Raw genomic sequence first — 22,213 nt, 5'->3', positions numbered from 1 at the left:
TGTTGTGTTGTAAATAAATCCAAACAATTTAAAAGCCATTCTTTTTTTAAATCTCCTCATTTACAGTATTGTGCAAGGTTGCTCAGAATGACAGGGCTATTAGGAGCTATATTAGGATAGCTCCTAATAGGGCCGTTGGGGAGAGTCTTTGTCTTTCTCAGGTGAGAAAAACTTACATATTAATGAGGTGATCACACCTCCCGCATAAGGCTTTCTAACACAAAACACGTCGTAAAAATTTTAAATCAATATATTGTCTTCTCTGAATGAGCAGTCAGGGTGATTTTCACATAGTTTTGCAGCAAATATTCTAGGCTACGTCATACAATTTTCAAAAGTCTTGTGAAGAAATAATCAGTATGGGTTTCATGGCCTTATTTCAGTGAGAATTTTTTTTTGTATTTTCACAAACCACGCATAAATGTCATTATCTCAAAACTACAAACTTTTACATACATGCTGTTGATATATTATTGTAGCAGAGTTTGTGCTGAATACAGTGTAATTAGACTTTAGCCATGAAAATGTCACAAGTAACAGAAATAACCAGAAATGTCAGAGCATGTCAGAACACCTCCAGGGCCCAGAAATAAGGTCAGACCTCAGAGGGTTAATGGTTGTCGGAGAGGCTTGACTGCCTCTACCTTCCCCTCCTCCATCTTGATAACTTCTGGGGTGAGCTGGTAACCAAGGAACTGGATGGAGGTCTAATAGAATGAGCCCTATCCAGCTTGAGGTACAGATGGTATTCTCTCAGCTTGGCCATCTCAAGCATGATATGGTGAGGATGGTCGGTCAGGTTCCAGGAATAGACAATGAAGGTGATCTTACACTCATCACCCTACCATATAAACTTTTCCTCTGGGCACTGGCTCTCTGGATAGGAGGTCTATCGTGCAGTTCCATGGTCGGTGGCAATTGGGAGGCTCGTTTGGGGCAGAAGGCAGAAGGCCTGGAAGTGTCACAGTTTAATAAGACAATGCATCTTTAACCAACTGAACAATATCCAGAAGAAACAACGAAACATGTAGGAAGTGTAGGAAACACTTTTAACCCTCTGGGGTCTAAGGTGTTTTTGGGGTCCTTGAGATGTTCTGACATGCCCTGACATTTTTGCTTTTTTCAGTTGCTTATAAACATGTTAATGGCAAAAAAAAAATTACACTCTATTTAGCACAAACAGGGCTACCATGAAATGTGAGCAACAAGAATGTACATGTCTGCATTTTTGAGAGAATAATGTTTATGCATGGTTATTGAAAAAACTAAAAACTAAAGTTTCTGAAATTAGGCCATAAAACACATTCTAAATATGTGCCAATAAGACTTTTGTCTAAAAGATGTCATCGCCTAGTGTTTTTTCTTCAAAATAAAGTGAAAATCACCCTGCCTTATCATTCACATAACACAATACATTGATTTGAATTTTGCAAAGCACTTTCTGTTTGGAAAGGCCATATGCGGAGTGGGCGTCAACGGTCATGTATATGTAGTGGTTCACACCTTAGGAGACAATGGGGCCTGCATACTTAATTAGCCATTCATTCAGGTGAGTCACTGAGCCACAAGAATGCAAGAGCAACAGTTGGAAGCATCTCAATTCTTTTTTATTTTTCCACATATTGTGCTTGCAATTTGGCCTATAATATCCAAGGAAAACATGTCTAGTAATTGTGCAGTTAATTCTCATACTGTATTTTCAGTTTTGGAATATTTATCTTCTCCCCAAATTTGTCAATAATAAAACACAATAAAAGTTATTTAAAGAAAAGGATTATATTTACCTTTTAATTGTTTGTTTACATCTACCTTGTAAGTATATTTTTTTATTAAAAAGGTTACAATTACAACAACAATTCAAGTGTAATCTTTCTTTGTAAAAACTAAAGTATACATTTTATCATACATATTTCAAAGTTAAGGATTTGATTGATTATTTGATAACTTTATTTTTGACAAAACATATTATATTTAACATAAGCAAATATTGTCAAACAAAAGCTTATTTGAGGTGGCAGATATTTTACAGTAAAAATGTATAATCTATCCAAAACTAATCAACGAAATGTTGTCTTTCATATGTCTGTAACATAGGTCTTTCATTTTTATTATAAGAAATATAAATGTTAATTTGCAGTTTAATACGTTGCTTATACAAATACATTTTATTTCAACATATTTTAGTCGATATTTACTGAGTGTAGCAATACAGTTTGCTAAAACCGAAACATTCATACACAAACAGAAACGCCTGACTGTAACGTTGTTTTTATGAAATATTAGGGCATATAAATGTTAATTTTCAGTTTAAAACGTTGCTTATACAAATAGCCTACATTTTATTTCAACATAGGCTATTTCTGTCGATTTTTACTCAACTCAGTATAGCAATACAGTTTGCTAAAACATCATCATTCATTCACACAGAGACGCAATTTAAATTTAAACTGTCTTTTTGCGAGCTTTGATAAACAGCGCGCATCTCTGCGGCTGCCGTTCATTCATTCACAGAAACGCGATTAACTTGAGAAGGAAAAAAAAACTTACTACATATTCGGATCCTCTCTCCTGCAATACCCGCACTCTGAGGTAGATTTTCCATTATTAATATTTCTCACAGCGCTGCCAGATGGTGTAAACACGTAGGCTACAATGATCTGAATCAACTTGTTTTCTCGAGCTGAGATGGGGGCGTTCACAGGTTTGCTTGGTTTGCCTCAGTAGTTTGCGTTTGAATAGCACGCGCTCTCCGTGGGCGGAGTCACTTTACCTTTGAATTAGCTCTAATGAGCTCGACTGGGATCGCTCTCTTTTAATACAGATTTCACAAGATGAGAATATTTGTTTTTTATATAAATTACCTCATTTAAAAGCATAGAATTCAAGCTTCATGTCTGTGTATCTGTATGTCTGTTTGACTGAGTATTCGCTGAGTTACAGTTCATTTTCGGACGCGTTTCAGAATGGTCTTCACTGAGAGAGAGAAGGCAGAACTCGCATCACGTTTATTTTTCTTTATTTGGCAAAAAGCACAACACTTTGTTTTTATTGTGAGTATACACAAAAATAATACACATTTAACAGAATCGATTGATGTATGAAACTTGCTTGTAATATCAAAGTCCACAGAGCAAAATTAATTTCTTTTGAACTGAACTGAAAAAAAGCGAGCTGGTATCGCCGGCGATACCGTCGACCCCAGGGGGTTAACAAAGAAAAATATTATCTTTGAGTACAAGTGATGTACTTTCCAGAAAAATCATCATGGTGAAATTCCCTATAATAATGTAATAATGTTCAAAGAATATGGAACGAAGACGACAGGGTCAGTTTGCTGAGACTCGTGGTTTTATTTCGGTTTCTCAAACTTCAAAACAATAGTTGCGCTCACAGCACTATCACAAACTCAATCACAGTCCACACAGTCTACATGCAGCTCTCCCGAGCATTCAGTGTCTACACGAGTCCTCAGCTTCTCTCTCTCCCGGCTTCCCGTTTCCAGGTGGCTTTTATCTGCTCTCTTCGCACCAATTACTGAAACGAGACACAGGTATATGTCATTTTGCACTTGGCCCACTTATGTACCGCTCATCTCCTGCATCTCTCTCCCATTGGAGACCTCGCTGAAGCACACCCCCCTCGCCACAAATAATATCTGATTATGAAAGGACGACAATTTACACTTTAATTTTGATGGCTCAAAATCATGAAATTGATTAAATTGATGCACTCTATGGTATGGCATTGCCATTGTAGTGTCTTTCTTGTCTATCAAACGAAAGCTCACATAGACAGGAAGAGTTGCTCTCAAACGTGCGGTTTACTTTTTTCTTGCATTCACTTGTCAATCACTTGACAATCACATCCACTTTCTTTCGTACTAATACGTGCTTACATCACTGTCCGATGTTGAAGCGCTATGATTGGTCTGCTAGAACCCCTCCCTCGGGTTTCACATGCTCCCTCTGCATGAGTAATTACGCGTCAATGCGGACAACCACGCAGAAGTATAAATTAAAACCAACGCAAAGCCTACAGCCTAGAGTCTCCGGCATAGGTCCGACACAGAAGTATAAATCAGCCTTTAGGCTCACCATCTGTTTTATTGAGCTATCAAAATCTGATAGTTGTCCGACGCACTGGACAGCACAGAGTGGATGCATTTAAAATGTGGTTCAGAGTGTTTCATTTTAGAATGAATCTGAACCTTTGAGCGAATGATTCAATAACCCATTATCAATGTTTTGAACGTAATGACTTGCCTACTTGTGTTCATAATCTAAATATCATTTAATTTAGTAATTTACTCATATTTCTATATTCAAAATGTAAAGATTAATCTCAAAACATTATGCAATTGTAATTGCTATGTTAATGCATTTATGACCTCTAAGCAGTATTAAACTGTGTAAATACATACATCTAAATACCATTTTAGATGCAGCTTCTGTGGTACCTCTGCAGTGCAACTAATTATTTTGTTGATATTGATTTCATTTGATTTGATTACAGCTACTGTATTATTATTAAATTTAAGAATTGAATGTACCCTGCCCTGGGTTCATTATTATATTATTATAATTGTTTACTTTTTTCAATGTGTGGTATTGCAAATAAAAAATAATAATAATTGAGAATCTCTGAAAGTGACAATCTAATCTCAGTCACTAGTCAATTTATGTTTTTGGGCAATTGCTGCCTTTTATTTAATCAAAACATTGACCACATCATGAGACATTTAATTCAATAATAGAACATTGCTCAGTAAATGTTTTCTGGTATTTTTATAGGCATTTGAATTGATCCACTAAGAGAAGTAAGAAACTTGACTGACTTATTACACTTCTGCTACTGTCATGTTCTGCTTTGTTGCAAATACTTTTAGTTTGAAAGATATTTCATTGCTTCTCTTTTCTTTTCCTGAGTTTTATTCCTGTGTTTGAATACGTTTCCATGGCTCCTTATTATGTTCAACTGTTTCTTGTTTAGTTCCTTGTTAATATGTTGCCCTGCGTTTGAGTTGCTCTTTGGCTGTGATTGTCTATGTATAGTGAAATGCTAGCTGTTGCATTTGATTATTCCCGTTGTTGTCATCTTCTTCATCTTCACAAAGCCTCTTCTTTTTTTGGTTTAAACTAATTAAAAGCACTGCTGCATTTTGATCATCTGCTTCCTTGGTAAGACATTACAGCTTCACTACAACATAAATGCTTCTGTCTAGTGGGTCGTGCAGTTTTGCCATGCAGATTTTGATAGCTGGACAGCTAAATAAAACAGACAATGAGCCTAAGAAGTAGGCTAAGGGGTAATGTGTGTTCAGATGTTAAGGACATTAATATTTCTCTAGCACGCATAGGTTGCCAAATCTATGCCTTTAGAGAAGAAAATCCTGTCTAGGCCTTGCCCCAGAATGTTTTGTGTCAAGGCATTCCTTAATCCTGTTTGTTTGGTGAGAGAAAAAATGATATATAGTTGTAATAAATCAGTTCAACTATAGCAGCGGATGACTGTTATTATGTTGCATGGTGGAACTGAGAAAGAACAGCACAATGACACAAACTGAGCTGAGGGAAATATAGGCCACTGCAGTTTGTCATGTGGTCTTCCTCTGGGTTCTCCGGTTTCTCACACATGCAATCTAAGTGAATTTGAGTGACAAATTTGCCCATAGGTGTGAGTGAGAGTGTGAATGTGTGTATGCCTGTGTGTGTTTTCGCCTTGTGATGGACTGGTTATCATGGACTGTGCCATAGCATCAACATAACAAGCTTTTAACAAGACAAAATATCAAATTATCTTTCAACATCAGATTCAAGAGCTGGAGACTGACTGCACAGCTAAATGGACTGATTAATAAATGTTTGGATAGTTGGGTTGGGCCAGAGGTTGACACTTGTAACGCCTGGCTTCCATATCATTGCTGGACTACATCACGGACAATATATGAAGCTCATTAATCATTTTTGTATAAGTATCAGCCAGAAGGAACGCTTTTACTTAAGGTCTGCAAACTTCAACGGATCAAAAGAAGGTAGACAAAGAACCTCCAACACCAGAGGAGAGTCCAACACTGGGGACACACACCCTTCAAAAAAGTGCAAATCAGATGGTGGGAGCCCAGTAAGAAGCAACAACAGGAGAATAGTGAACAGATATGTCTACTACATAGACCTTTAACTCTTTTCCCGCCATTGACGAATTTATGGCTTTCTGTGTGTAACGCAGTATGTTGTTGTGGGAAGGAGGAGGCGGGAGCCGGCGAACGTTTAACACACTTTAATAATAAAACAAACAAATGCAAAACAGAAGTAAAGGCAGCAGCGCCTCACGGACGACTGCAGCCACATTTAATAAAACAGAAACAAAACACAACACAAAGTCCAGGCCTGTCCTCTCTCGTCCTTCACTATTGTCGCTCCTCCTTTTATGCTTCCACTCCTCTGTGAGAGATAGGTGTCGCTCATCATCAATCACGCCACCAGCCTCGCATCATTCTCTCATGGCCCTCGGCCTCATCCTGCTTGCCACACCGAGTTATCACTGTTATAGGTAGGGGGCGTTATTATGCATCTCCTGAACGAGTACAGTATCTCACGATCAAAACACAGGCAAAGAAGAAGCAGAAACAAGTGATCTCATATGTAAGCAGATGCATATGTAAAATAATGCGATCATCATCATCAATCTTTTTTTTTTTTGGCAGAAGGCCTGTTCTGTTCTTTTTTTTTATATATTACATGTTCAGATATTCATGCAACAAAATATTCTGGGGGCCATGACATTTTTGTGAAAATGCTGGCATTGGCTGGCATTGGCTGGCAACTTAAAAAAATAAAAATAAAAACGCTGGCAGGGCAAGAGTTGCCTTGCCACTGTTCAGAAGACCTTGTAGGAAATTCAAAACTGCTGAAACTGTGCAATACACAGTTCATGATTCCAGGAACAAAAACACTTCCAGTGGCATAAAACTGTTGTGTAGAAGCAGTCCTTGCATTGAGAAAATTGTGAATGAGAAGCGCTCACAGTCTGCTGGGAGGGAGTTAGTCCCAGAGGTCAACTTCATAATGGGCCTTTCTGAATGCTGAACATGGCACCAAGCTGGGATAACAGGTGGTTCATACTTCTAAAACAACTTGGTAACTTTTTAGAATAATGGTCCGTCATTAATAAGTAACTATGCAGGAAGTAATGTAGGACTAATGAGTAACACTACATTAACACTTAAGCTACTACTATTAACTAATATGGAAACAAGATTAACTAATCAGTAATTAATATCGAATTTAGGACTAAGATAGTTCCTTATTAGGTAATCAATAATTACTCAATGAGATTAACATCATTAAGAACTAATAGGTAATCATGACAAATTATAAAGAATTACTAATTAATTACTAATCACAACATTAATGTGTCTGAGACATAATCAGTCAAGTGTTACCTAGTCACTATGCAGGAACTACTAGTGATCTGGACCATTATTTTTTTCACTTTAAACTAATCTCATTGAGTAATTACAGTATTGATTACCTAATAAGGAACTTAGGTACTTGAGTAATTAGTGATGCATTTTATGGCCATGTTCTGATTAAAAAAGACAATCTTCAAGAATAGTGACTAAGTAACACTTGAGTAATTAGTGATGCATTTTATGACTTTATTCAGAGTAAAAATGATGACTGATTACATCTCAGACACACGATAATGTTCTTTATAATTTGTCAGTTAATAGTTATTAATGAGACTTATCTAATTAAAGGTGCATTGTGTTATATTTAGCAGGATCTGTTGACAGAAATGCAAAATCATATACATAAATATGTTTTCCATTATGTTTTTATTACCTTAGAATGAGCCATTTCTATCTACATACACGGCGGGTCCCCATACATTGAAATGAGACGACATGTTTCTACAGTGGCTCTAAACAGACTAACGCGTTTCGTTGTTCTTTGTGCAAAGAAGCTAGCTAAAGTCAAGCGAATAAAACACTGACACAATGATGAACAAGTAACATTAATATTCGCAATAACATATCGTTTTACTGAATAATTAAGTAAACATAATTTCTTAATTTATCTTTGTAAAGAAACCTCATTGCTTAACTGGCTACTCTCTGCTGTCTCAGACGACGACATCTTTTCCTGTCGGCCACCGTAACTTTTGATTGTTGCAATTCGCAACCTAAATGGCGCTAAAAATTACACACTGCACCTTTAAGTAGTTATTGTCACAGTTCATGGGTTCACTGTCTCGCCCTCGCTGTCTGTCAGTGTTGTGTGTATTAGTGTTTGGGCGTGTCTCGTTATCCCGGCTGATCAGCGCCAGCTGATCCTTATTGAGCACCCTATTTAATGTGTGTGATTCCATCCTGTCTTAGTCAGATCGTTGTGAGGCTTCACTAAGAGCACTGTGCACCCGTCACTTCTGTTTCCACTGGTCTTCCTCGTGTGGATCGCCTTCCCGGATCTACCGCATCCTGTCTGGATTCTGCCTGGATTATTTCTGCCCATTGCGTCCCTGCGTTGCCAGTGCCTCTTCCTGTTTGTCGATCTTCACTGACCAGCTTCATTGCTTTTCCTGTTTTCAATAAACATTGCTGTTTTCTCTCAATTGGATTCTACTCTCGTTTATTCCATACAGAGTGTGACAGAATGATCTGACCGTGAAATGGATCCAGCGAGAGCAGCCGAGCTTCAGGAATTTCTTTCGAACAACGTCGTTCGGATGGATCGTCAAGAGGAACAGATGGCTGCTACTGGTCGGGCTGTACAGGCGCTGTGCCGGAGGGAGTCCGGTCCGACGTTATTCAGTGGGGTCATGGTTCCAATGTGGCGTGTCATCCAGGAGTTAGTCGAACCAGATTTTTGGTTAAACAACGATTCTGGTGGCCTTCTATGGCTCGTGATATTCGGGAATTTGTTTTGGCTTGTTCAATTTGTGGCCGTGGCAAGACTTCCAATCGTCCCCCGGATGGGTTGCTCCAACCGCTGTTTGTCCCTTCAAGACCCTGGTCCCATATCGCGCTAGATTTCGTCACAGCTCTCCCTCCCTCCCAGGGTAATACTGTCATTTTGACGGTAGTGGACCGGTTCTCGAAGGCGGCACATTTTATTCCCTTACCCAAATTACCTTCAGCTAAGGAGACAGCAGTTACTGTCGTTAATCATGTCTTTCGCATTCATGGCCTCCCGACAGACGTGGTTTCCGACAGGGGACCCCAGTTTATTTCCAAATTTTGGAGAGAGTTTTGTCGTTTATTGGGGGCGACTGTAAGTTTGTCGTCTGGGTTTCATCCTCAGACTAACGGTCAAGCTGAGCGAGCCAACCAAGATTTAGAAAGAGTATTACGATGTCTGGTTTCTCAGAATCCTTCCTCCTGGAGCCAACAAATCTCTTGGGTTGAGTACGCTCATAACTCGTTACCAGTTTCGTCCACGGGCCTCTTTCCGTTTGAGTGTAGTTTAGGTTACCAGCCACCTATTTTTCCTAGTCTGAAATCCGAAGTCGCGGTTCCCTCCGCTCACGCTTTCATCCAGAGGTGTCGTCACACATGGAGGAGAGCCTGTGAGAGAGCGGAGAGGAATGTTCTTAGAAGAAAGCCACAAAAGTCAGGAGACCCTCCTAGGAGGGGGGGGGTACTGTCACGGTTCATGGGTTCACTGTCTCGCCCTCGCTGTCTGTCAGTGTTGTGTGTATTAGTGTTTGGGCGTGTCTCGTTATCCCGGCTGATCAGTGCCAGCTGATCCTTATTGAGCACCCTATTTAATGTGTGTGATTCCATCCTGTCTTTGTCAGATCGTTGTGAGGCTTCACTAAGAGCACTGTGCACCCGTCACTTCTGTTTCCACTGGTCTTCCTCATGTGGATCGCCTTCCCGGATCTACCGCATCCTGTCTGGATTCTGCCTGGATTATTTCTGCCCATTGCGTCCCTGCATTGCCAGTGCCTCTTCCTGTCTGTCGATCTTCACTGACCAGCTTCATTGCTTTTCCTGTTTTCAATAAACATTGCTGTTTTCTCGCAATTGGATTCTACTCTCGTTTATTCCATACAGAGTGTGACAGTTATTGATTACCTAATAAGGAACTATCTCCTTAATTTGAAATTACTACTGATTAGTTAAAGGGGGGGTGATATGCTATTTCATGCATACTGAGTTTTTTACACTGGTAAAGAGTTGGATTCCCATGCTAAACATGGACAAAGTTTCAAAAACGAAGTTGTACGTTTGAAGGAGTATTTTTGTTCCAAAAATTCTCCTTCCGGTTTGTCACAAGTTTCGGAAAGTTTTTTTCGAGTATGGCTCTGTCTTACGTAAGATAGAGCGGAATTTCCTTATATGGGTCCTAAGGGCACTTCTCCGGTAAGATCGCGGGCGCGCGCGCACTCGTAGACTAGAGCAAGAGAGTGAAAGCAGTTCGCCATCAAAGCGCCCTGCCCGGCTTTTGGGAAGTCAATGTCACCAAAGAAGTGTGTTTTTGGTTGCCAGGGCAAGACAACCCTGCACAGATTCCCAAAGAACCCAGCGTTAAGGAACCCGTGGATGGAGTTTGTTTTCCTGAGCATAAACGGAGTTGTGTTAGACTGTTGTTCCCTGCATTTCGACGATGATTGTTTTATAAACAAAGGTCGTGCGTTGGAACGGTGAGTAAAACTGTTGAACAAATGTCTCTGTGTGTTGTTAGCTAGGCGGGTAAGCACAGCTAAGCTTCGCCCACACGGCCCGCCCCCAGCCGCTCGTTTTTTTCCGGAAAGACTTGGTACAGCCTATCTTTCAATTAAAAATATAATAAAACAAAAGACTTTTTGGAGATATGAAGGATGCAATATTACTCTATAGGTACTCAAGATTAACAGGAGATTGAGTGAAAATGAGCATTTCACCCCCCCTTTAGTTAAGCTTATTTCTATATGAGTTAATAGTAGCTGAAGTGTTAATGTAGTACTACTCCTTAGTCCTGCATTACTTCCTGCATAGTTACTTATTAATGACGGATCATTATTCTAAAGTATTACCAACAACTTCTACAACTACAAGATGGCTACCCTTCTTCTCTTTCATTTCTGCCTTCACGCATCTCAGTCACTGAGGCTGCTCCTCACTTCCTCATTTCGGCCATCGAGGCAGTTCATCTTGGCCATGGGGGCCACAATTCTTTCCCTCGTATCGCTCCCTCATTTAGGCCACAGAGGCCACCCTTCTTTCCTTTGTCTCAGCCATCACAGTCAAAGAATCCCTCTCCTTTGTCAAGACCATATTAGTCCTAGTTCCTCCTCCTCTGGTTGCATCTGCTCTACCATGGTCCCCTTACCATGTCCCGCCTTCCAGCTCCCGCTGCTGCTGTGGTGCCCTACTCAACCTTGGCCTTTCAACACCATGGTCACACCCCAGTCCTCTGTCCCTCATGCCCTGTGGCCTTCCCCTGGGGACTTTGGGGTGTCAGGTGCCGCCTTAAGAGTGAGGTTCTGATTGCACATTCTGATTGATCCTGGACTGAATTTATACTCTACTCACACACACTCTTTGTCTGGTCTCGTCATTGTTCACGCAAAGACTGTTCAGACTCCCTTATCAAACTCTCCCTTACCAATGTGCTTGCTCCATTCCTCCTGGTTGCATTGCATGCTCATCTCATCTGCCAAACAAAGAACTGTTATTGTCCAGTTAAGTGTTTTCATTGTTTCTTCCGTATCCATTCTACTTACCTGCCTAATTTGTCAATGCCACAAACCTTTTAATAAACCACACTGTCTCTGCCTCTGAGTCTCGTGACAGAGTGTTCACTGCTTTGAGAAAAGCTGCACTTTATGATTCAGTTAAAGACTTCAGACTCCTACATCTGACCTGTTAACACTTAGATCATGTATTTATATATATAACTTATTGATACAAGAATAGACAACAGTGTTGGGGAAGTTACTTTTAAAAAGTAGTGTTTGCTCGTTACTCGTTATTTCTTATAAAAAGTAATCCATTACTTAGTTACCCCCTATGGAAAGTAAATTTTTACGTTACTCGTTGCTTTTAAGTTACTTTTATGTTGCTTGACTTTGGGCAGAACCCAATATCTCTGTTCCTAAATGTGTAGGCCTACATAAAGTTCTACTATGGAGGAGACAACAGGTATTTCTTTTGTGCTCTTTATTATAAAAAATGGTATCAATAGGCTCCTTAGGAACAACATGAAAACTTCAAAATGGGTCATATGTCTTCAAATAAAACATGCCTCATCTAAATCCGACAGAAAAAAGAGTAACTTAAAAATGGCTTGATGTCGATGGCTTGTGTAAATAAAATAAAATGGCATTATACAGCTTAGAGGCAAAGACATTTTAGCCAAAATAAAATCAAGCACAACTTAAAGCATGACTAGCCTTAAAAAGGCTATGTTAACTGAATATGCTGGCCCTTCTTCACATGGCAGATAGAAAAGAGGATATTAGGCATAGGCTTGAGCTATGTCTATAGCATGAGTGGCAGGCAACCTATTCCACATCAGCACAAAATTTGACAAAATACCTTATCAGGAGCAGTCTTTCAAAATGTTTATCTGAAAGTCTGTTTCTTCTGGGGGTATAAGCACAAGACCTCCCAGGGAAGGCTGAACAGCCTTTCCACTGGTGTACTGGATGGTGTGACAGTGTTGTATTTCATGAACACAGATTTCACTCGGGGGAAACGGTTGAGAACTTCTAACTCTGAGCCTGATCTCATGTACTCAAGTACCTCTGAGTCTGCGCTAAAGGACATTGTATCTTCCTCCTCCTCATCAAAAGAAAAAAAGTTGTTTTTTATTCTCAGCATCATGGGGTAGAGAGAAACACTCCGCAATAAGCAGTGCACGCGCCGCTTCTCTCCTCTCCGCTCCCCCTATCCATCGAACTTTACATTTTGGCAACATCAAGGCGGCCAATAAAGCTTCCCTGCTCCCCAACACCGGTGATCGCATCTTGGTAGGCTAGGAGGCATAATGCATTTATCAAAAAAAATTATATTGATGAAGAAATGCCCGTTAATGGATAGGCATATGCCTAGGCTACTAAATTTCAGATTGGCTTAGCTATTAAGAATTGGCTTACCTGTACAATTACACCCGGTAGGTCTGCTGTCATCCTCAACTGTCCATTTTGGAGTGCCAGCGTCCTGGACATCAGAGTCTCCAGGGTTGGTAGAAGACTACCATAGTAACAGTTATCTTCACCTTGCAAGATATCCAGTGCTACTGTCAGCGGTTTCAAAACACTGCAGTATTCCTTTAGGAATAGATGTTTGCGCTCTGTTGGGGCTCTGATGTCCAGTCTAGTACAAAGCAGATTCAAATCTTGGGCCGGGATGTCACTGATATGGGACAAGGCATCGTGGTAGGAATTCCACCTTGTTGATGTAGGCACGATAATTTTTTCCCCACAGATTTCATCGACAATCTCAGAGGCCACGGTAGAACGGCTTGCCTTTGTCCAAAGAGCAGTGCACTTCGCCATTGCACTCCTGTAAACACATTTTGAGTCACTGTTGGATGACAGCCATTTGTCGATGTCATTGCACGAGATCAAATTGAGATTATGAGAAGCACACCTAAAATGCGGGGGAAGAGAAAACTGTCCTTCTGTGGTCCCAAGCAACTCCACATCTGTGAAAACTACACCTTGCTCTTCATCCTCCTCTTAGTCAGACTCAGGGGGTGCATACATCTTAAAAGCTTTAACAAAATTCGACCCATTGTCTGTAACAGTGGCGGTGATCCAATGTGAAAGGCCAAAAGGCCAGGAAGACTAAAACTGTCTAGAAAAAAAATAAAAAAACATTGATCAGTGCTTTTTACTTTTTAAGTACTTTAAAATGAATTACCTTTGTACTTTTACTAAGGTGAAAGTAATGAAAAATGAAATAGGCCTGAAAATGAATAGGCCTAATTATAATTTTACTGGAGTAATATTTTATTGGGGTATTTGTACTTTCTCAAGTACTTGATTTGTGTACTTCATCCACCAGTCCACTGCTAAAAAAAAACCCCGGATCATTGTAGTGACTACTGTGTATGACTGTTCATTAGTAGTTACTTCATATTTATTTTTCTTGAACCTTAATTAATAGATAATTTATAGTAGTTCTTCGGGAAGTATGACAGAATTCATTAGTTATTGATTAACTAACTGATACTTAACACAATCATAAAATTATATAACATACTGATTAGTTAACATATCTTCCTTAGTAGTTAACAGTAGTGACTTAAGTGTTAATAAAGAATTACCTGTTAGTTACCCTAACAGGGTAACACTTTATTTTGATAGTCCGTTTGTTGAGACTTTACTAGTTATTAGTAGCCATTCAGTAGCTTGTCAATAGTGCATCAGTTGACATTCAACAACACTGTTTCAACTGACAAGTAACATACATTCAACTGACTGCCTATAGACTATAAGGTACATTTCAAGTGTTAATCTACAGATTTTACAAAAAAGTGCCTGTTGACTGTCAATCTTATTTTGCAACAGGTTATTAACCAATTGGCGACTAACTTTCAATTGTCAACTATCTTTCTGTAGATTGAGTACCAACAACTCAAGATCAATCTGTCAGTTAAAAGTCAACAGTCATGTCAGCATATGAAGTATATGATACTGTATATCCTACTCAAGGGGTTTCATATGCATCAAATTTATGATTATTTTAGCTGATTTAAAAATGTTTTAACCATTTGTAGATAATCTGTTGATAGTCAACTAAAGATTAGATCTGTTGCTTGTCAACAAATAAATTGTTTATAATCAGTAGACTATTAATAGACATTATCCACTAAGTGTTAGTAGGTACATTTTAGGACTATCTAATTAAAGTGAAAAACAGTTTATATCAGTAGAAAGTCTATAACTTATCAACAGATTGAAAACATACTTTTTTGTACGTTTGGATAGATGCTGAAACGTATGATACATACATGTCTGCAACGTAGAATTATTACGAATTCACAGCTACAAAACGTTTACGAATCATAAAGATATCTGTATCATTTCCCTTATACTGTTTTATAGATAAATGTAAGTTCCCTTAACCCTACTCCCAAACCTAAATATAAATTACTCATCTTATACAGAATATAAAAAGAATAAAACACTTTATGGACAGAGATGTGTAGGGAAATGCCAGTTTTATTAATAGCATTAAAATATATTTTGAGCCACTAACATTAATCCTACTCCTGCCCCTAAACCTAGCCATAACCATTTCTTAAAACTATGCAGGCTAAAATTATGAAGAAAAACAACAGATGTGTAATCATAATAATTTATTGCGAAAATGTAAATCGGTATCAAAAGTCGCTCAAATGACGATGTGTTGCAGTCCTATCTGGCAGTATATAATAGTTTTGTATAAGAGACAGAGCAGAATTTAAGTTATTAATCCATGAAAATGTTAACCCAGCTTCCCTCTGCATGAAGACGGCGCGCGCGCACGCGCTTCTGCATTTCAATGTTGTTTCAACTGAAAACAGGCATGCTGCAATCTGTGACGAGGCAGGCGAGAGCCAATGAGCGTTTGATATCACTGCCGTAAAACATGTCGTAACGCTTCTTGAGGGCGCAATTTTTGAATTTAAATTCATCACGAATTTGATGAGATGGAGATCGCTGGATGTGGATGAAGGGCTGAATTTGGATCTGTTTCTTGCTTGCGTATGGATTATAGAGATTTGGATTACATCTAACGTTACGTTAGCTAATAAAAATTATGTATTTTGTTAATTTATATTGTGTTTTGGTGTATTATGGTTCTATAGGAGAAAACGCCCTTTGTGTCTCACCGTAACGTTAAATAAACTAAATGTTACAAAATGGTTAAACGATTAAAGAAGGTATTGTTAAGGGTTTAAACTATAGTCTTGTCTGTTAATCCTCCGAAGCGAGTTTGCAGCAGGAACAGAGATTATTTCTTAAATGAGTAACTGTTATAACGTTAAACTGCATTTAATAAATGCGATTTTCTGTAAAACGTACTGTCATGAAAGGCTAAATGTATTAATTAATAATTATTTTTATTTGTTGTTTATAACTTTTGATCTTGGCCTCGGGCATTTGAAATGATGTAGATTGTAGACTATTGAGAGTTTTCTCATTTGGAATGCTCAATATAATTTTTTTCACATAATCAGATGGTTCAGATGTGATCGTGATATCCTATTAAATAATGTGTTGTACTATTTTTTTTTTAATTTAATAAAAGTGAATTTTTTTTCTCTGATGTTATGGCCATAGTGTTTGTTTTACTTCAGTCAGGTTAGGTATGCAATCTGTTGATAGGTTATAGACTTTCTACTGATATCAACTGTCTTTCACTTTAATTAGATAGTCCTAAAAGATATCTACTAACACTTAGTGGATAATGTCTATTAATAGTCAACTGATCATAAACAATATATTAATCTGTTGATAGGTTATAGACTTTCTACTGATATAAACTATTTTTCACTTTAATTAGATAGTCCTAAAATATATCTACTAACGCTTAGTTGAGAATGTCTATTAATTGTCTACTGATCATAAACAATTTATTTGTTGACAAGCAACAAATAAGCAACTACGTGTAATCTTTAGTTGACTATCAACAGATTATCAACAAATGGTTAAAACATTTTTAAATCAGCTAAAATAATCATAAATTTGATGCATATGAGACCCCTTGAGTAGGATATACAGTATCATATACTTCATATGCTGACATGACTGTTGACTTTTAACTGACAGATTGATCTTGAGTTGTTGGTACTCAATCTACAGAAAGTTAGTTGACAATTGAAAGTTAGTTGCCAATTGGTTAATAACCTGTTGCAAAATAATATTGACAGTCAACAGGCACTTTTTTGTAAAATCTGTAGATTAACACTTGAATTGTACCTTATAGTCTATAGGCAGTCAGTTGAACGTATGTTACTTGTCAGTTGAAACAGTGTTGTTGAATGTCAACTGATGCACTGTTGACAAGCTACTGAATGGCTACTAATAACTAGTAAAGTCTCAACAAACGGACTATCAAAATAAAGTGTTACCAGAAACAATATTCTAAAGTGTTACCAAAACATCTAACAAAAACCTTTGTGTTTATATGTTAGGTGACAGCTCAAGATGTCAGAAAAGAAAACCCATTGCTGATTAAATTTAGAGCAAAGTTCTACCCTGAGGACGTGGCTGAAGAGTTGATTCAGGAAGCTACACAGCGCTTGTTCTTCCTCCAGGTGAAAGAGGGAATCTTGAATGATGATATCTACTGTCCACCTGAGACGGCTGTTCTACTGGCCTCATATGCTGTGCAGATGAAATACAGTGACTTCAATAAAGAATATCACATCCCTGGATATTTGTGCAGAGACAAATTGCTGCCACAAAGGTGTTTCTCTATTCTTTTAAGAGCTTAACACCAACTATGTTCTATTATTTTAACACTAAGATCACTTTATAGTACTTTATTATGTTTTGAAAGTTGCTGCTTTATATACTAATACCTTCTTCTAGAGTTCTAGAACAACATAAACTGACTAAAGAGCAGTGGGAAGATCGAATTCGGGTGTGGCATGAACAACACAAGCGCATGATCAGGTACAATCCATATGACCCATTTATAAAATTAAAAACAACTTCACAACTATGTCCTGAACCTAAAACTAGTTGTTTGAGTATAGTCAATACAGGTTTATCTCTACAGAGAGGATGCAATGATAGAATACTTGAAGATTTCCCAGGATCTGGAGATGTATGGAGTGAACTATTTCAGCATCAAAAACAAAAAAGGATCGGAGTTGTGGTTGGGTGTTGATGCTTTGGGACTAAACATATATGAACGTTCAGACAAGTATACCATCTATATTTCATTTTTAACCCTTGTTACAAGTATAAGTGTTTTGTTGTAAATTCTTTGCAATGGACTGTGCCTGACAATATCGCTGTTTTTTTAACAGGCTGACACCTAAGATTGGATTTCCTTGGAGTGAGATACGGAATATTTCTTTCAATGACAAGAAATTTGTCATTAAGCCCATAGACAAAAAGTCACCGGTAACTTAAAATAATAAACTTAATCCCAAATTTATTTCTTAATTTATTTATTCTTTCATTCACTAATTTTTGGAGATGTGGAGGATTTCAGTTGTCTTACACCTGTTGTATTACAGTTGTATTACTCCTGTCTGAAATGTTATGACATGTCCTCTGCTCTAACCACAGGACTTTGTGTTCTATGCACCTCGTCTGCGCATTAACAAGCGTATCCTGGCTCTGTGCATGGGAAACCATGATCTTTACATGAGACGACGCAAACCAGACACTATTGAGGTGCAGCAAATGAAAGCACAGGCCAGAGAAGAGAAGAACAAGAGACAACAAGAAAGGTGAGAACATTAATAACAAACATATCTGACAGCTCAGACAGAACATTTACAATGCTTTTTTTTATGATACCAAAGGCACAGTCACTATCTAGTGCTGAAAGTAGATACTGTCTTTCATGCAAATGTACTAATTGTGTATTTTTTTTAATTAAAGTAAATCAATATCAGAGGAGCTCTGTTCTAAAACCTAGTGAGCTGCCTATAGCTACAGTTGATACCACAAAGTCTACTTACCCCTGTTAAAACTGTTTTTGTCATTTAAAACAAGTGAAACAAAGATAAATAATATCAGAAGTTTTGCATGTTTAACGTAAAAATCACAACCCATGTAATTCCACTGAAAACCTAAATGACATTTTTCATTTAGAAAAAAAAAAAAAAAAAAAAAAAAAACCTTGGAGTAACTAATTGCAAACGTGTGCACACTTTTTTTTATTACAGCACTCTGTTTGGATAGTCTATCTGCTTGGTACATTTTGACTTTATTTTTACGAATATTTTCCCATTCGTCTTCGCAAAAAAAGAATCCAGATCTGTTCAATTTGAAGGGCATATTGACTTATGAAATGTAAAGACAATAAACAAACTATGTTCTTTAAGACATGTCTGTGTATTTTAATAACAATAAAGTATATGAATAATGCAGTACTAATTATGTTTCTGCGTATATTTTCTATATATTCTGTGATTTAAAAAAAAAAATTACACTTGTTGTTCAGCAGCGTATTTGATTACTTAGTGAGATCAAAGCAAGATTAGACATTTCAATTAGAAAAAAAATGTAAATTCTGTAAATTAGACAAAGGTCTGAAAAAAAAAAATGGTATTGCACTTGACATTTCTGTCCCCCTCACTTCTGAAATGATGGCCAAGCATTATATTGCCATTTATAAGCATTTTGCCATTGATGAACGATTCAGAGATAATGGATTTTCTGTAATTGCTTTTTTGACATCAGTAGTTTAAACCAAACTCAGTGTGTGTGTGGCAAACCTGATGTGGTGTGGGAAAATGATGGCACACTCTGACACTTTTTTTTTTTTTTTTTTTTACCAGATATCAGCAGAGGTGCATAGTTGTTCTTAAGTATGCTCTTAAGATTCTCCTTTTAAGTTTGTTGTTTTAGTATTAAAATCTTTATCAATTCTTCTTCTGAGTGTTCTCCTTTATATTATATTAGCACCCTTGAAAAGGCCCTGTACTAATTTCCATGAATAATTTTTGTTCAACAAATGCCAATGGGAGAGAACATCACCTGAGAGAACATCATCTCTGCCTGAAACTAGAGAAGTGTGAGTTCCACCGCAACACCATCCATTTTCTGGGGTATGTCATCAACGAATGTGGCGTGCAAATGGACCAGAAGAAGGTAGAAGCCATCCTTAAATGGCTCCAACCCTCCACAATAAAGAACCTTCATCGTTTCCTGGGGAAACGATGAGACTTGGGTCAGAAACTGACCCAAGTCTCTGTCCTGGAATTCCACAGCCACGAAAGCTTTCCAACAGTTCTAAGAAGCCTTTTGCTCAGCTCCAGCCAAGGTCCATCCAGATCCCGAGTTGCCATTCATTGTGGAGGTTGCCGCTTCTATAACCAGGATTGGAGGCGTCTTGTCTCAGCGGCAGGGTGGTCCATCAGTCCTCCATCCATGTGCCTTCTTCTGTCCCCGACAGAGTGAAACAATGACATCGGCAACTGGGAGCTACTGGCCACCAAACTAGCCTTGGAGGAGTGAAGACTATTCTTTACCCAGTTTTATTTCATTGTCACATATTGACCAGTAGGTAAGAACCTGAAGGCTGATGCTCTTTCACGCAAGTATCATCCAGAGCAGGACCTCTCTCCAGTCAATACTCCCTCCAGCAAATCGTCGTAAGTCCCATCCAATGGTCATTAGACAACCAAATTACCGAAGCCTCCCCTTTCTGAAATAGCCGTGAGGTCCAGAGGGACGAACCTACGTACTATCAGCCCTATGTCTGTCCCTCTTGGACTCAGTTCATACATTTTCAGGCTCTGGACACCTAGGCAGCCAGCAAACCTTCTTGCTCCTCCGTAATAAGTAATGGTGGCCTGTCATGACCCAGGAGGTCTCCCGATACATTAGAGTCTGTTCAGTCTGCGCCTTCCAAGACTCCCTATCATCTGCCAGAAGGCAAACTGATTCCCTTGCCCATTCCTAATCGACCATGGTCTCACATCGGAATAGACTTTGTCACTGACCTGCCACCCTCAGATTTCCAGGGTTCGCCGGAGATGGGGAACTCACCTGAACAAAGGAGAAACATGCTACAGTAATTGCAAGCGATAAACGGAGTCGCTGCCTAAAATTTACCTATTCGTACTCAATAGCACCCGGGATGAAATCGGCTCTACTCACAGATTATAGTATCTTGATAAAGTATTAGCTATAGCCCAGCCATCTGTTCTACAGATGCCTGTCAGGGAGGCACCATTCGCCAGTGCCCAGGAGGATGCCACACACCTGGTGGAATGTGCTCGCACTCCCAGGGTGCAGGGTATGCTCTGGGCTCGGTACGCCAAATAACTGGCTCCAGTGGGCGATCCTCTTTTTGGAGACAGCCTCCCCCTTCTGCTGTCCCTGAAAACAGACATAGAGCTTCTCAGAGCATCTAAAGTTCTCTGTGCGGTCCAAATAGATCCACACTGTACACAGTAGGGATAAGGCTGGATCTGCCTCAATATGAGGGAGCACTTGCAAGTTCACCACCTGATCCCTGAAAAGGTTAGTGGGAAAATTAGGCACATAGCCTGGCCTTGGTCTTGCAAGTCCCCATCCCCTCTTGATAGAAGTGAGCATGGCCATGACGTCTATCTTCAAAGAGAAGGAAGAGCGCCAACTAGCAAAAAGACACCACTTCAAAGCATACAGCTGCCTTGTGGAAGGGGCTCTGGCTTGAGTGATAATGTCTGTGCTGGTGGTAGTCCACTCTGGTCTTCTGCATCCCATCCTGGAGCCAGACATGGAGGTCCCAGAGGTCTGGGCAGTGGGCACAGATGCCAAATTGTGTCCTGTGTCTGAGAAAGGAGGTCCTTCCTCAGAGGATTTTGCCAGAAATTCGGGCTGTCACGAAAAGCATGAGCTCAGAGAACCATGCCTGGGTGGGCCAGTGTCTGTGTGATCAGGGGGGAAATGCATATGACCTTGGGGCCAGCTGTGTGCCAGGGCATCTGTTCAGAGCAGATCTTCAGAAAGGGAAAATCACAGAGTGCAGTTTTCTACCTTTGAACAGATCTACCTTTGCTGAATCAACTCCAAATCAGCTGGACCACCAGGGGATGGAGTCTCCACACTCCACTGAGCACCAACTTTCACAAAAGCATGTATGCTGCACGTTTGAAGTCGTCCAGAATGTGAGTGGCATGCAGGGACTTTTTTGAGATGGCAGGTGAATTTTGATATGTGACGTGAGCGGATGCCACCCTGGTGATTTTTGCATGCCACAGTCGCTATGTTGTCTGTCTGGACTAACACATGTAAATATAAACAGCCATGGATAAACCCTGGATAAACAGCCGAAACCTTCGCAGGGCCAGCAACAGAGCCAGAAACTTGAGGCAGTTGATGTGCAAATGCAGTCGAGTCCCTGTCCGGGGTCCTGAGACTGTGTGCCTGTTACATAAAGTGCTTCAGCCTCTTTTTGAAACATTTGTTGTGACAACAACACACCTTGACACTTGTTCTAAGGGAACCTCTGCATATAGAAATGGTCATACAAGGTCTGTCCAAGGATTGAAGGTGCGGCGACAGATTGGACAATGTGTGTTGCGGTGCCATGGGCAGAGGCCAATCTCAGAACTCGAGT

The 22,213-nt window shown here is 39.2% G+C and overlaps 1 protein-coding gene across 1 annotated transcript in view; it reads left to right on the top strand.

Moving 5' to 3' along the window:
- msnb (moesin b) overlaps nucleotides 1–22,213 on the top strand; it is a gene marked incomplete at its 5' end in the record, with an annotated part of 47,503 nt that overhangs the window by 10,068 nt on the left and 15,222 nt on the right. The window contains 4 exons of the mRNA XM_081381966.1: nucleotides 17,515–17,598; nucleotides 17,705–17,851; nucleotides 17,958–18,054; nucleotides 18,223–18,386. Coding sequence (XP_081238092.1) covers nucleotides 17,515–17,598; nucleotides 17,705–17,851; nucleotides 17,958–18,054; nucleotides 18,223–18,386 — 492 coding nt within the window. The remainder of the gene's footprint in view (nucleotides 1–17,514; nucleotides 17,599–17,704; nucleotides 17,852–17,957; nucleotides 18,055–18,222; nucleotides 18,387–22,213) is intronic.

Source organism: Scardinius erythrophthalmus (genome assembly GCF_964197995.2).
Source record: "Scardinius erythrophthalmus genome assembly, chromosome: 13".
Lineage (NCBI taxonomy): Eukaryota > Metazoa > Chordata > Actinopteri > Cypriniformes > Leuciscidae > Scardinius > Scardinius erythrophthalmus.
This window is presented reverse-complemented; position numbering and strand designations above follow the sequence as displayed.